The sequence below is a fragment of the Pteronotus mesoamericanus genome, unplaced genomic scaffold (genome assembly GCF_021234165.1).
Source record: "Pteronotus mesoamericanus isolate MK-2021 breed Mesoamerican mustached bat unplaced genomic scaffold, CSHL_Meso_final contig_1018, whole genome shotgun sequence".
NCBI lineage: Eukaryota > Metazoa > Chordata > Mammalia > Chiroptera > Mormoopidae > Pteronotus > Pteronotus mesoamericanus.
In genome coordinates this window covers 5,148,320-5,161,650 of record NW_026555002.1, presented here as the reverse complement: position 1 = coordinate 5,161,650, position 13,331 = coordinate 5,148,320, and the positions used below count along the sequence as shown (strand labels likewise).

General features: G+C 42.0%; 1 protein-coding gene and 1 pseudogene across 1 annotated transcript in view; one reads left to right on the top strand and one right to left on the bottom strand.

Annotated features, from left to right (window-relative positions):
• Positions 1–524: 524 nt before the first annotated feature.
• Positions 525–13,331, top strand: part of SP100 (SP100 nuclear antigen) — a 74,639-nt gene continuing 61,832 nt past the window's right edge. Inside the window, exon 1 of the mRNA XM_054570869.1 lies at positions 525–656. Within this exon, the coding sequence (XP_054426844.1) occupies positions 625–656 (32 nt within the window). The 5' untranslated portion in view covers positions 525–624. The remainder of the gene's footprint in view (positions 657–13,331) is intronic.
• Positions 8,707–9,739, bottom strand: LOC129068491 (V-type proton ATPase subunit D-like; annotated as a pseudogene).

The window sequence follows — 13,331 nt, the reverse complement described above, 5'->3', positions numbered from 1 at the left end:
GAAGGGCAGGCGGGGAGACCAGGGGTCCTCCTAGTTGAGGGGCCACCTCCTAGAAGCGGGCATTGGTGCGGGGCCTGAGTGTTCCCATTTAGGTCCCAGGGCCCCACTCCATCCCTGCCTCCACAGAGGCGCCTCGGGTCTCCATCCTCAGCCCAGTGGTTGCTGTGGCTGCTGCTGCCGCTTCCTCCTGCCAGTGATTTCTCAGGTCCCCTCCTCAGTCACTGCCTTCCTGCTTCCCGGGTTTTCAGCTCCTGTAGCTCGAGCTACTTCCTTGTTTTTGGTGTCTTTGCACAAACAAGTGGACTCCTGGGGGCCGGTCCTGCTCATTGCTGGGGGCCCCTGCCCCCAACCCTCCGGTTCTGACTGTCTCCCTTTGTCCTCCATTCCTGCTGCCACGTGCCCTGATGGCTGAGAACCAGGGTGAAGCTGCAGGAGGGAGTCATGCTTGACAACGCTCGGAAAGTTACTTTCACTTCTCGTTTCCCCTCTTGGGTGGAGCCCTGTCTGAGCAAGCCTGTTACACACTTCCTGCTCACCGCTGGGCAGTTATACTGAAACCAGGCTGGGGACACCGGAGGGTTCGAAGGCCAGGCTCCAGGCCCAGGCTGGGCCCAGGGCAGGACCATGGCCGGTAGGGGCGGCAACATCTGTACCAGGTAAGTCTGTCTTTCCTCCTTTAATTGCCTCTCTGGCTGTGCTGCGGCTTTCATGCTGGTTTAGACACTTGCCTAAGCCTTGACCTTAGTCCAGCTTTACAGGAACACTCACGTGCTGTGTAATGACGGACTGAAATACATGATAAGGAAATCGGATCTTTAACCTGCAGAGGGACGGCCCCTGGTGTGGGTGCAGCTGCCAACAGCCACAGGACCCTTGTCTCACACCTGCTGCTCAGCTGGAGGGCCCATCAGGACTCGGCTGTCCTTTCTGACGCTTTGGGGCAGCGATTTGTTATTTTCTCATGAACTCTGAACCCTCTCATTTCCCTCAGACCCCCACTACCTTCACCTAGGTCATTTCAAAGAAGGTACTTTAGGAAATATAAAATTCAAGGTAAACATCTGACTTCAAATCTGGGAGCCTTGGTCTCCTACTCAACCTGGGGATGGGTCAGCACCGGGCCCATTCCCATCTCTGGTTACAGGCTGGCTTCTCCCTCCAGGGGTCTTGATCTAAAGAAAGAGGAGATCCAGGACTCCAAAGACCAGAGCAATCTGAGTGTTTTCATTTGTACTTTGATTTTCTGTTCTGGAATGGCTTATACTTCTAACAAGGAAAAGGCTAGAAGTCTTATCTTTCTCTCTAGTAATGGGTCAGAAATGCTTACTTTTTTAATACAAAAGAATTAGATTTTACATTCTTGCTCGTAAGCTTCCAATGACACGCCAGTGTGCAGAGGGAACAAGGCCCCGCCCCCCACCCCTGCCCTCCACAGCTCTCAGTCCTGGTCCTGTTGAGGATTGTGGGCACAGCCTCCCTTATCTTTTTCTGCACATTTACATATATAACTTGTTTTCCTAAACACATACTTTGTGTCTTGTTTTTTAACAAATGGGGTTATATCATATATGCCATTTTCCATTTGCACTTATTTTAACAGTGAACATATCAGAGGTCTTTACGCTTTAATAAATATATCAATCTCCCTCATTCTTTTTAACAGCTGCGTACTATTCCATAGAATCAATACACTATAATTTTTAAAACCATTCTCTTCCACTGACAGGCACTTAGGTCGTTTATATATTTTTCTCTTTTTTACATATATATGTGAATTTGTCTTGTGTCAATAACCAAAAAAAAAAATCTAATTGTTGAGGCAAAGAATACTAATACTTATTTGTTTATAGATTCTGCCAAACTGCCTTTCTAAGTAGCAGAACAAATACATTCTCTTAACAATAGTGAATAAGACGAAATCATTTCCCAACACCCATTTTTGCAAAGGTGCTAGATAAGCAGATTTATTTAGTTAATTTGTACCCTCTGGTTACATGAGAGTTGAATAGGTTTTCGTATCTATCATCCATTTAAATGGCCTCTTCTATGAATTGTTGGTTTATTTTGGTCAATGTTATAAGTTGACCTGATTGTCTTTTCTTTGATGATAAGGGAGAGTTTGCTAAATATTCTGAAAGTTATAAATATAGTTTCCTTTTCTTAAATTTTATTTGTGGCGACTTCTAGCTTATGAAAGCTTTCAAATTTAGAGTTAAAAACTTAGAGTATTGATTTTATAAGATAGATGCACCCTGTTTATTACAAATAAATAAAAGTGATGCTGAAAGTTACTGATGAATTCCATGCATGCTGTCTTTAACCAGAGTTCTTGCATTCAAAAGGTGGCAGATTCAATTCCACCTTTACTTCAGGGAAGGTTTCTTCACTGGTGTCTTCAAAAACATATTATTTTTTTATTTTTTTATAAAGATTCTATTTATTTTTGGAGAGAGGGGAAGAGAAGGAGAAGGAGAGGGAGAGAAACATCAATGCTTGGTTGCCTCTCGCTCGCCCCCAACTGGGGACTTCGCCCACAACCCAGGTCTGTGCCTGGACCGGGAATCAAACCGGCAACACTTTGGTTCGCAGGTCGGCACTCAATCCACTGAGCGGCACCAGCCAGGGCCAAAAACATATTTTTTAATTTGGAGACAAAACTATTCTTCCACTGGAAAGTTAAATGTAGCCTTCCAGCTTTATCTGTCCCTAATAAATCATCTCTTTAGCTTTTTACCTTCTGTTCATAGTGGCTGTCTCAAACCTTTCTTCTATGAAAATTTTGTAATTTTTAGTAGTTTTTTGGTTTCTCATTAATTTTTTAAGAAGTCAATTGTGTTTTGTTTTTTTTGTTTTTTTTTTTTTTTTGGAGTGGGCGATGGTCCTGATTTCCTTCCATAGCTCTGCAAGCTCTACTTTACATCAAGTTTTGTTACTAAATCAGCCCATCTGCACCGTCGCCTAATTTATGTAGGTGTTTGTGTGACACTCAGTGCCTTGGGGACGGCCTCCGTGACCCCTGGGTGTCCCTCCAGGTCGACCCTGTCTGCAGGTTGGTGTCTGTCCTTCACTTTCTTTCTCACCTGCCTGCGTGGCTGTACCGTCCATTTCTCTCGGGCTTGCCCTCGGCACCGTCCTCACCTGGGTGAACTTTTTTACATCTCCTGTCTTTCTGAGACTGAATTTCCTGGCATCTAATACATAGTTAGAAGGCCTTATCCTTTCCCTCATCCGTTTTTCTGAGGTGCCACCCTTGGCTAACCACCCTCGTGCCCTCTGCTCTGCCCCGCTGCCCCGTCCAGTGCCCAGCGCCCACATGCGCAGGGTCTGCTCTGCGCTCTCTCCCTGCCACTGGCCTAGGAGAGCCTCTCCTTGTGCCGGACTGACTGTCATCGTGACGGCAGCTTCATGGGAGCGCGCGACAGCTGGCAGAGTACGTCTTCCCATCCCCTCCTTCTTCAAAGGGTCCTGGCCCTTTGCATGTCCAAACCAGCTTGTCCAAACGTTGTTGGGACTTATTTCAGGATGGTAGTGAATCTGTGGGTCGATTGGAAGAGAATTGATGTCTTTATAATATCGTTTTCTATCTCATTAATTTAGTATATGTATACTATTAATTAAAAATATTTTCACATAAAATTTCTCTTTTTCCCCTAGAGGTCGTGTACTTCTGCTAGATTAATTCATGGATATTTGATATCATGATACCATTAAGCTATTAAATCTACAAAATTTAAAATGAACTTTCTGCTTGTTATCAAGATAAAAAAATTAAAACTTTGCCAAATTTTTTTTAATTCTAATGACATATGGATACATGTATATATATTAATTTATATAATATATTCATAATGACAGTTTTGTTTCTACAAATCTAATCCTTACACTTATTATTTCTTTTTCTTGTCTTATTTTGTTGGGTGGAACTTCCAGTATAATGGTAAATACAAGTAATGATAGTAATCATTTGTATCTTAAGCTTAATCCCAAAGAGAAAGCTTTTCTCATTGTACAATTATGGATGTTGTTTGCTGTAGGTTTTCTTTTTTAATATGAAAACTTACACGGATTAAAGTAGTTTTTATAGTTGGCATCTGATATTTTCAGTGTATGAGGTGTTCCTGGCCCTGTTTTCTACTTTTTCTGCTGTTCCCACTTACAAAAATTTTTATAAATAAACTACTGTGTTCATATTCACAGAAAAGTTGCAAAGGTACTATACAAGATTTCATATACTACACACCCAGTTTCATTTTCTGTGATGTTAACATTTTACACTACTGTGATACATTTCTCAAAACTGAACACCAACATTGTTACATCAGTGTTAACTAAACCACACACTTTTTTATTTGTTTTTTCCAATTGTGATTTTTTTTTTTAGTTTTTTAATTACCCTCTAACTGGTGTGGCTCAGTTGGCTGGGCATTGTGTGTAAGAGGCAACCAATCAATGTATCTCTCTCCCATCAATGTTTCTCTCCCTCGCTTTCTCCCTCCCTTCCCTTCTCTCTAAAAATAAATGAGTAAAATCTTTTTTAAAAAATTTTTTTTAATTACAGTTCACATTCAATATTATTTTATATTAGCTCTAGGTGTACAACATATTGGTTAGGTAATCATACACTTTACAAAGTCTTCCCCGATAGTTCCAGTACCCAGCTGGCACCATACAGAGTTATTACAATATTATTGACTATGTTTCTTATGATGTATACTGCATCCCCATGACTGTTTCAGAGCTACCAGTCTGTACTGCTTATTCCCTTCACCTGTGTCACTCAGTCCTCAAATGCCTCTCCTCCCTGGTAACCTCAGCCCATTCTCTGTATCTATGAGTCTGCTTCTGCTTGGCTTCTTTGTTTATTTTTCCCATATATAAGTGACATTGTGTGGTATTTGTCTTTCTCTGAGTGACTTATCCCACTTAGTGTACCTTCCAGGTCCATCCATTGCTGTCACAGAATGTAAGATTTCATTCTTTTTTATAACCAAGTGGTATCCCATTGCATATATGTACCACATGTCTGTTCATCTATTGATGGGCACTTGGGTTGCTTCCACATCTTGGCCATTGTAAATAATGCGGCAGTGAACATAGGGGCGCATATATTCTTTCTAATTAGTGTTTTGAACTTCTTCTGATATGTCCCCAGAGGTGGAATTGTTGGGTCATGAGGCAGTTGCATTTTTAATTTTTTAAGGTAACTCCATACTGTTCTCCACAGTGCCTGCCCTGGGCTGCATTCCCACCAACAGTGCGTGAGGGCTCCCTTTTCTCCACAGCCTCGCCGGCACTTGGTGTTTGTTCATTTATTAAGGACAACCATTCTGACAGGTGTGAGGTGATATTCATTGTAAACACAGACTGTTTAACTTTCACCAGTTCTTCTGCTAAAGTCCTTATTTTGTTCCAGGATTCCCTCTAAGGTACCATGTCACCTTTGATCATCTTGTCACCTATTCTCTCTGGTCTGTGACCTTTCCTTGTTTTTCATGACCTTGACAATTTCAAAGTCCTAGTCAGGCATTTTGTAGAATGTCTTTCAATTTAGGTTCATCTTTATGTTTTTCTCATAATTAGACTGGGGTTATGGGTTTTATGAAAAAATTCCCTGAGGTTAAGTGCCCTTCTTAACACATCACATCAGGGGACATGTCAGCCCAAGTCACCACCTGGGCTATTGTCCTTGAGCATTTAGTGAAAGCGGTGTTTGCAGGCTTCTCCATTATAAGATTACTATTTTTCCCTTTCACACTCTATTCCCAAAGGTTATGTTGCTTATACTGCGCTGGGAATTTTTTTGATCCACATCAATTGCATTTGAAAAAAAGATTACTTGTCGGTGAAATTTAGGCCTGCAGTGAAATTTAGGCTTTGGAAAGGATTTCTGTTTGCCGCGTCCAGGTCCCCGAGGGCACAGCCCATCTGAGAACGCTGTCACACAAGGCCAGGGTCTGAGAGCGGGCTCCTGGGTATGGATTCCCAGCCAGCACGGCCCTCTCACCTTCATTCCCGCTGTGGAGGTGTGACTGATGGTCATGGTCTGGACTTCCTGTTAGACTCTCCACACGGTGCGGACCCGAGACTTCATTTCTGTTCCTGTCACACATTAATGTTGTCATACCTGAGGACCTGGTTTTCTGGGATCAGCAAATGCCCTGAAGTGAAGTCAAAAGTGGCTTCTGTGTTCCCATAACTCCCTGGTTTCTCCTTCTCCTTTACTGTTGATAATAAATCCTTACAGTATTTTCCCTTCTTCAATGACTAATAACATTTAAATGTTTTTTCAAACTTCTCAGTTTCTACAACAGAAAGCTATATGGTATATGGGAGCTGAAGGGAATTGAGAATTTTTTTAATCCAGCTTCACCACACCACTAACTTAAGGCCGTTGATCGGCTGAATGATTGATTAACTGTCATTTTTCAAAGTTATGGCTTGAGGTTTGGTTGCAACTCGTGAAGTTTTTCCCTGATTCTGATATTTTTCTCTTAGCAATTACACTGCAATGAGTCTAGGTTTTATTGGGGTTTTTTTATTGTTTTTGTTTTTCTTTTGCAATTATCTCATTGGAGTTTTCAGGCTCTCTTGGATTTGTGAGTTGACGTCTTTTATCCATTTTGGGAAATTCTTAGCCATTATTTCTTCAAATATTTCTTCTGCCCTCCCCCAAATGAGATCTTTTAGCTGTTTCCCACATATTTCTTATATGCTTTTCTGGATATTTCCATTTTTTAAATTTCCGTGCTTTAGTTGGATATCCGCTATTGATCTGCGTCTTCTTATTTGCCAATTCACTAATTTTGTCTTTTTTTCTGTACCCAATCAATATACTGCTAAATCCTCCCACTGAGTTTAATTTAAGAAATTGTATTTTTTCAATCTAAAATATCCATTCAATTATTATTTGTGGGCTCTAATTCTCTGGTGGGATTGTTCAACTTTCTCTAGTTACTGTCTTTTTATACATTTTCTTGTGCGTTTTAATCATAGTTTGTGTGTGTGTGCGCACTAATTCCAATCTGTGGACTATCTGCTTCCATTATCTTTTCTTTCTTGGTTTTTTCCTATAATTCTGTCTTTTGACATGTATATTAATTTTTTATTGATTGAGAGACAGTGTGTACACAATACACAGAACCTCTAGATGTTATCTTCCACAAGAGAGTGGCCCCCCTTTCCTCTGCTGTGCGGGAAAGGGAACAAAGTGGATTCCTGGAAGTACATCAGAGCATGAAATGAGTCAAAAATGGGTTTGCATTGTTGATAAGATTTAATATACCTCTGGTTGCGGACATCCCAGGCTTTCAACTGGGAGACTGCCCTCAGGTTTCCTGCTCTTCCAAGGCTCTGTCGTATCTCGGGCTCTTGCTTCAGGCAGCTTTACAACTGAGAAAAGTTTTTGAGGAGAAAACCAACGAAGTTTTTTTATTTCCTTGAAGTCTCTAATTTTGCCCTCCAACCTCACATGACCATCAAAAATTCTGTTATTTCTTTGTCCTCTGGCCACAGCGTTTTCTGTCCTCCGCCAAGTCCAGACTCTCAGCCGCTAGCTGTGTCCAGAAATGACGAGTGCTCTCGGGAGCAAGGGGACCACAGATCTTGGAGCCAGATCACCATACCCTTCAGGGCTTTCATCTTTCTCCCTGTGGGTTCTCTGGACCTTCTACAATAACTGCCGTTGCCATTTTTGCATGGTGGGCCTGCAGGCACTTGGCTCTGCTTTCAGAGACTTTTTGACATAGCTCCTCCAGCCTCCTGACCTGAACAACTTTACCAAGTATCTTGGGAGAGGGCACTGGCTATGCATTGGGGCCCTTCAAGCCTCCAGCCCTGCACAACCATCACGAGCTCATCTGTTTTCCCTGCTCAGAGCAGCATTCCTTGGCCTTGGCCCAGCATCTCAGCCTCGGCTCCCAAAATCAGCAAATGCCCCCAGAAAAGAACAGATTTAGCTCCTCAGCTCCCAAAGTCCTCCTGTCTCTGTTGCTCTGTATCTCTCTAATCCCAGTTCAAATAGTTGGAGTTTGGGGTGTTTTGTTGTTTAGGGGGGCTTTTTTGTATTCTCTCTAGCAGTTCTATTGGTCTAGGCTGGACTTCTGGTCTGCCTCAAACCATTCCATTTTACTCTCTGGTGAACTTTTTTAATCATTTTACTGCTTATACCACTGTCACAGTCAAATTGGCAAAACTGCTCCATGACAGGCAGAACAGAGGCCAGTCGCACAAAGTAAAATAAGTGAAGGCCTCCATGAAGCTCGAGGAGAGGAGTACCACGGTAAGGCAAGGGCGGCTGCCGCTGTCTCCCACAGCCGCGCCCAGGTGTGCAGGCGGGTAGGGACGCACAGCGGCGCTCCCGGGGAGCCAGCCGGCGTGTATTGGCCAGAGAACCGCCGCTGGTTCCTAAGAGGAATTTCCTAATATGGTTGGTACGCCAATCACTTGTAACACAGATGTAAACGGAGCTGGGGGACTCTTCTGCCCGAAAAATTCTACAAGCTCCTGGGCCGGGTCTCTGAACCTCATCTTTGATAAGTGGTTGCTAAATTAGGATTCTGCAAAGGTAACCCCATAGATGGACATCCAGGGAAATTTTACAACCATTGAAATTCTTAGGTCAAAAAGGAAAAAGACAAACCAAAGCTACACACTGTGAACTAAAATGGTGCCAGATTAGGGCTTCTGAAAGAACCAGAGCAAGAAAGATTATTTATGCAGAAGACCCTCATCCTTCTCTTCAGCCAGAAGATTGGCAGCCTCCATTACCTCTCCAGCTGCCCTCCTTGGCTCCAAGTCCTTCTCAGATTTTTCCTTGAGAATCTTTTTCTTCTCCTGTTTTCTCTTTAACCTATAGAACTCTTCTCGCTCTCTCATCCAGCTCTGGGACGACAGAAGCACAGGTGTGTTCAATCCGGGGAACGAGGACTTGGTCAAAGGCATTGACACGCCTGTGCGTTATCTTAATCGCTTAATCCCAAGTAACAAAGCAAGTCCGCTGTGAAGCTAGTTCCACCAGTAGTTCCACTTTTTTGGCGTAATTTCTCTTTAATTTAGTAAACCAACCAGTTCATAACTATCCGTTAGGTCACGGTAATGGTCAAATACTGGCAAAGTGACTCCTGCTACATGATCTTTCTTCACACAAATCTTCACTTGGGCTTTATTTACATTCTGCATTACTGTGGTGCTGAAGTTCCCTGATATGAACTTGGCCTCAGCAAGTGAAAAGGCAGCTTCTCTCTTCACTTCACCCATCAACATTTTAGGCTCTATGATCTTCTTTAGAATCTGTTGAAATCAAAGAGAGAAGGCATCAGATTTTTTCTTCGGGGGGTTTTGACCTGTCGATGCTCCTTTTATCGAGCCTTCACGATCGTCAGTCATTAGTGAGGGAAAGATTTGAACGCGGTCTTTGCCCGGCCTTCTGTCAACGGCTGTTCATTTAGGCTCCTCTGCCATGGCTGCCACAGAACCAGCGACAGTGTCTTCCTCTACGGAACTTCGCTGGGTGTTCTGATGAATTTTTTGATAGATCTATTACATAGGTTAATCTTTAGTTTTACCTTTCCACCTTGCTCAAAAGTTACATTACAAAAATTGTATGTACTGCAAGTTGCCAGTGTTATCCTCCTGTGTCTTTTTTAAGACTGCCTTTCATGTGCCCAGAATTCGAACCATACTCTCCTATATATTATTGCAATACTTTATTTATTCATTCTCAAATATTTCCCAACGCCATGCGCTCAGCCCTTAACTAGGTACCAGAATATAAGGGTGAGACGAGCGAACCAAACAGAAGAATAAATAAATACATGACAATGGCAGAAAGTGGTAAGCCTATGGAGAGGAAGACCATACGGGGTTCGTGGACAGAGTGCAATGAGAGTGAGGGCTGTTTTAGACAGGATGTCCTTGGGGGGCTTTCCAAAAGGCTAACATTTGGTTAGAGTCCTGAATCAACCGAGGAAATGCGCCATGCAGAGTCTTGAAGAAATGTGCTCAGCGGAGAGCACGGCCAGTGAAAGGTCAGGAATAGAAGACTGTTTGGAAAGTCTGAAGAAAGCGAGGAGGTCAGGGTGCCCCAGGGCAGTGATCTAGAAGAGAGATGGTGGGAAACGAGGCTGGAGAGATAGGTCATGTGGTTTCTCATAGGTTATGGTCAAGACTTCAGATGGCATTCGGAGTGAAATGGGGAGCTCTTGGGGGGTTTTCAGTGGAGTGAAATAACCTAACCTTGGTTCTTAAAAGATCTCTTCTGCTTTTGGGGCTTTGGAGAACAGCTGCAGTGTGACAAGGGTGGAAAGGGAGACGAGTTAGGAGCTACCCTGATAGCCCAGGTAAGAGGCTGCGGTGCCGGGACCAGGGTGGTACAATGGACAAACAGCGTAGGGGTGGGGTACTCTGCATAGGTCAATGGCAGAGCCAAGGACAACTGAATATGGATGACATGCTAGGTGTGAGAGAAGAGGCACCATAGAAGACTCCAAAAATTTCAGTCAAAGAAACTGAAGGATAAGGTTTTCATTTGCCTAGATAGAAATACCATGTAGTGATCAAAGGGCCTGGACTCTGATCCAAAGCCTCTTTCTGTCCTTTAATAGTTATGTGCCCTGGAGAAAATTCCTTAACATCTCTGTGCCTCAATTTCTTCATCTGTACATGGATAATAAGAGCATATACCTCATAGGGGCTGACAGGATTCACCGAGTAAAGATATGTAAGTGCTTGGAATAGTGTTTAGCATTCATGTGTGCTTGTTAAATCCTACATTTGGAAAAACTGAAGAATGAGACGTTTTCAAGAGGTGATTCAGAGGTCAGTGATTGGTTCTTGCCCTGCTCTGTGTGAAAAGCCTACCAGTGTCATCCAAGTGGAAAATAAACCTGGAATCCAGGGAAGAGATATAAGGTAGAGAGCCCATTGGAAATTGTCCATGTGCGGCTGGTATTCAAAGCCATGGAACTCAGGGAGATCACATAGAGAATGAGCACAGATGGAAAAGAGGCTAGAGGTCGGCCTGAACCAGTCCAGTATGTTCAGGAAGAGGAGTCACCAAGGTGGCAAGAAATCCCCTTTTTTTTAAATAAATCTAATATTTTATCTCTATTACTGAATATGATACTTTTTTAAATTCCATCTGTTTCTTCCAAGGTTCTTTTCAGAGTTAATTTTTTCCCAGCTCCTGCCCCATTTTTTGTTCTCAAAGGTTCCATCAGGTGTCCACTGGGTGTCTAGCCACGTTTAGGAATGAGACTGGAACAACCGATCAGGGCTCTGTGTAACCCGTGGATGCCTCCAGACGACTGGCAAGCCTCATTATGCCAGTTTCGCTTTTCACCTCCCTACCTGTCTCCTGAAGTAATGTTGCCTCTGATTCCTGAGCCCTTCCACTTGCCTCTTCCTAGTTTCCCCCTGTGTAAGAAATTATATTTTTTTAAATTTATTGAGCTATAATTGAAGTACAAAATTTGTATACATTTAATGTGTACATCTTCATGGATTTGGATATGCCCATACATTCATGATACGATCACCCGCAACCAAGGTACCCATCATCTCCTAAAACCTTCTCATGTCTGTTAACGATAGGTACGATGTTTTACAGTGGCTCTCCAGAGCTTATTCAGCTTTCATAACTGAAACTTTATACCCACTGAAAAACAATTTCCCCTCTCCCTGTCCTCCATTCTTGGCAACCAACATTCTATTCTCTGCTTCTATGGCTTTGTTTTAGATATCTCATGTAAGTGGATTCATGCAGTACTTATCTTTCTGAAAATGGTTTATTTCACGGAGCACAATATTCTCTAGTTCATCCACGTTGTTGCAAATGGAAGCATTGCCTTCTTTTTTAAGGCTGAATAATATTCCATTATAAGTGTCATCTACGTTTTCTTTTTCCATTCATCGGTCAATGAACATATGGGTTGCTTCCATATTTTGGCAATTGCGAGTAATGCTGAGGGGAACACGGAGGTACAAGTATCTCTTTCAGATTCTGATTTTAATTCATATAATTAAACATCTCAAAGGAGGAATATTTTTAGGAATCTTTATACTGTTTTCCATAGTGCCATGCCACATTTTTCCTCCAGCAGTGTACAAGGGCTCCAATTTCTCCACATCCTTGCCAATACTAGTTCTTTTTTCTTTTTAAATAAGAGCCATTCTAATAAGTGTGAGATGATATCTCATTGTGGTTTCGATCTGCATTTTTCTCATGAATAGTGATGCTGAGCACCATTTCATATACCTGGAAGCAATTTGTATGTCTTCTTGGAGAAATGTTTATTCAACTCCTTTGCCCATTTTTTTAATTGAGGGTTTGTTTTGTTTTTGTTGGTGGTGGTGTTTTTGTAGTTGTTGAGTTGTAGGATATACTTTTATATATTTTGGATATTAACCTCTTATCAGATAGAGGGTTTGCAAATCTTTTCTCTTTCTCTATAGGGTACCTTTTAGCTCTTCAATGGTTTCTTTGCCGTGCAGAACTTTTTAGTTTGATGTAGTCCCACTTGTCTAATTTTGGTTTTGTTGCTGGTGCATTTGGTGTCAAAACCAAGAAATTATTGCCAAGAACAACATCAAAAAGTTTTACAAATTCAGTTTGGATTTTTTTTTAAAACATGCTTAAAATAAACTTTACTTTTTAGAGCAGTTTAGGTTCACAGCAAACTGGAGTAGAAAGCAAAGACCTCCCTACATCCTCTCCCCCAAACATGCCCAGCCTCCTCCATTGTCAACATCCCCCCACTCCAGAATGAAACGCTTGCTACAATTATGAACCTCCAATGACACATCATTACCACTCAAAGTTCATAGATTATATTCAGCTTCACTCCTGTTGTACATTCTGTGGGTTTGGATAAATGTATAACGACATTACAATGTCATACAGAGTAGTTTTTCTGCTCTAAAAATTTTCTGAACTCTGCCTATTCACCCCTCCTCCTAACACTTGGCAACCACTGATCTTTTTACTGACTCCAAAGTTTTGCCTTTTCTAGAATGTCATGTAGTTGGAATCAAACACTATGCAACCTTTCACTTTGGCTTCTTTCACTTAGTAACATGTTTTTAAGGTTCTTCCCTGTCTTTTCATGGCTTGAAAGCTCATTTCTTTTTGACAGTAAATAATATTCCATTGTCTGAACATACCACAGATTATCAGTTTATCGTTTAGAGGACATCTCAGTTGCTTCCACATCTGGGCAATTCTGAATAAAAATGCTATAAATACTCATATGCAGGTGTTTGTGTGGACATAATTTTTCAATTCTTTTTGGTAAATACCAAGGAGCACAGTCCCTGGATGTTATAGTAAGAGTATA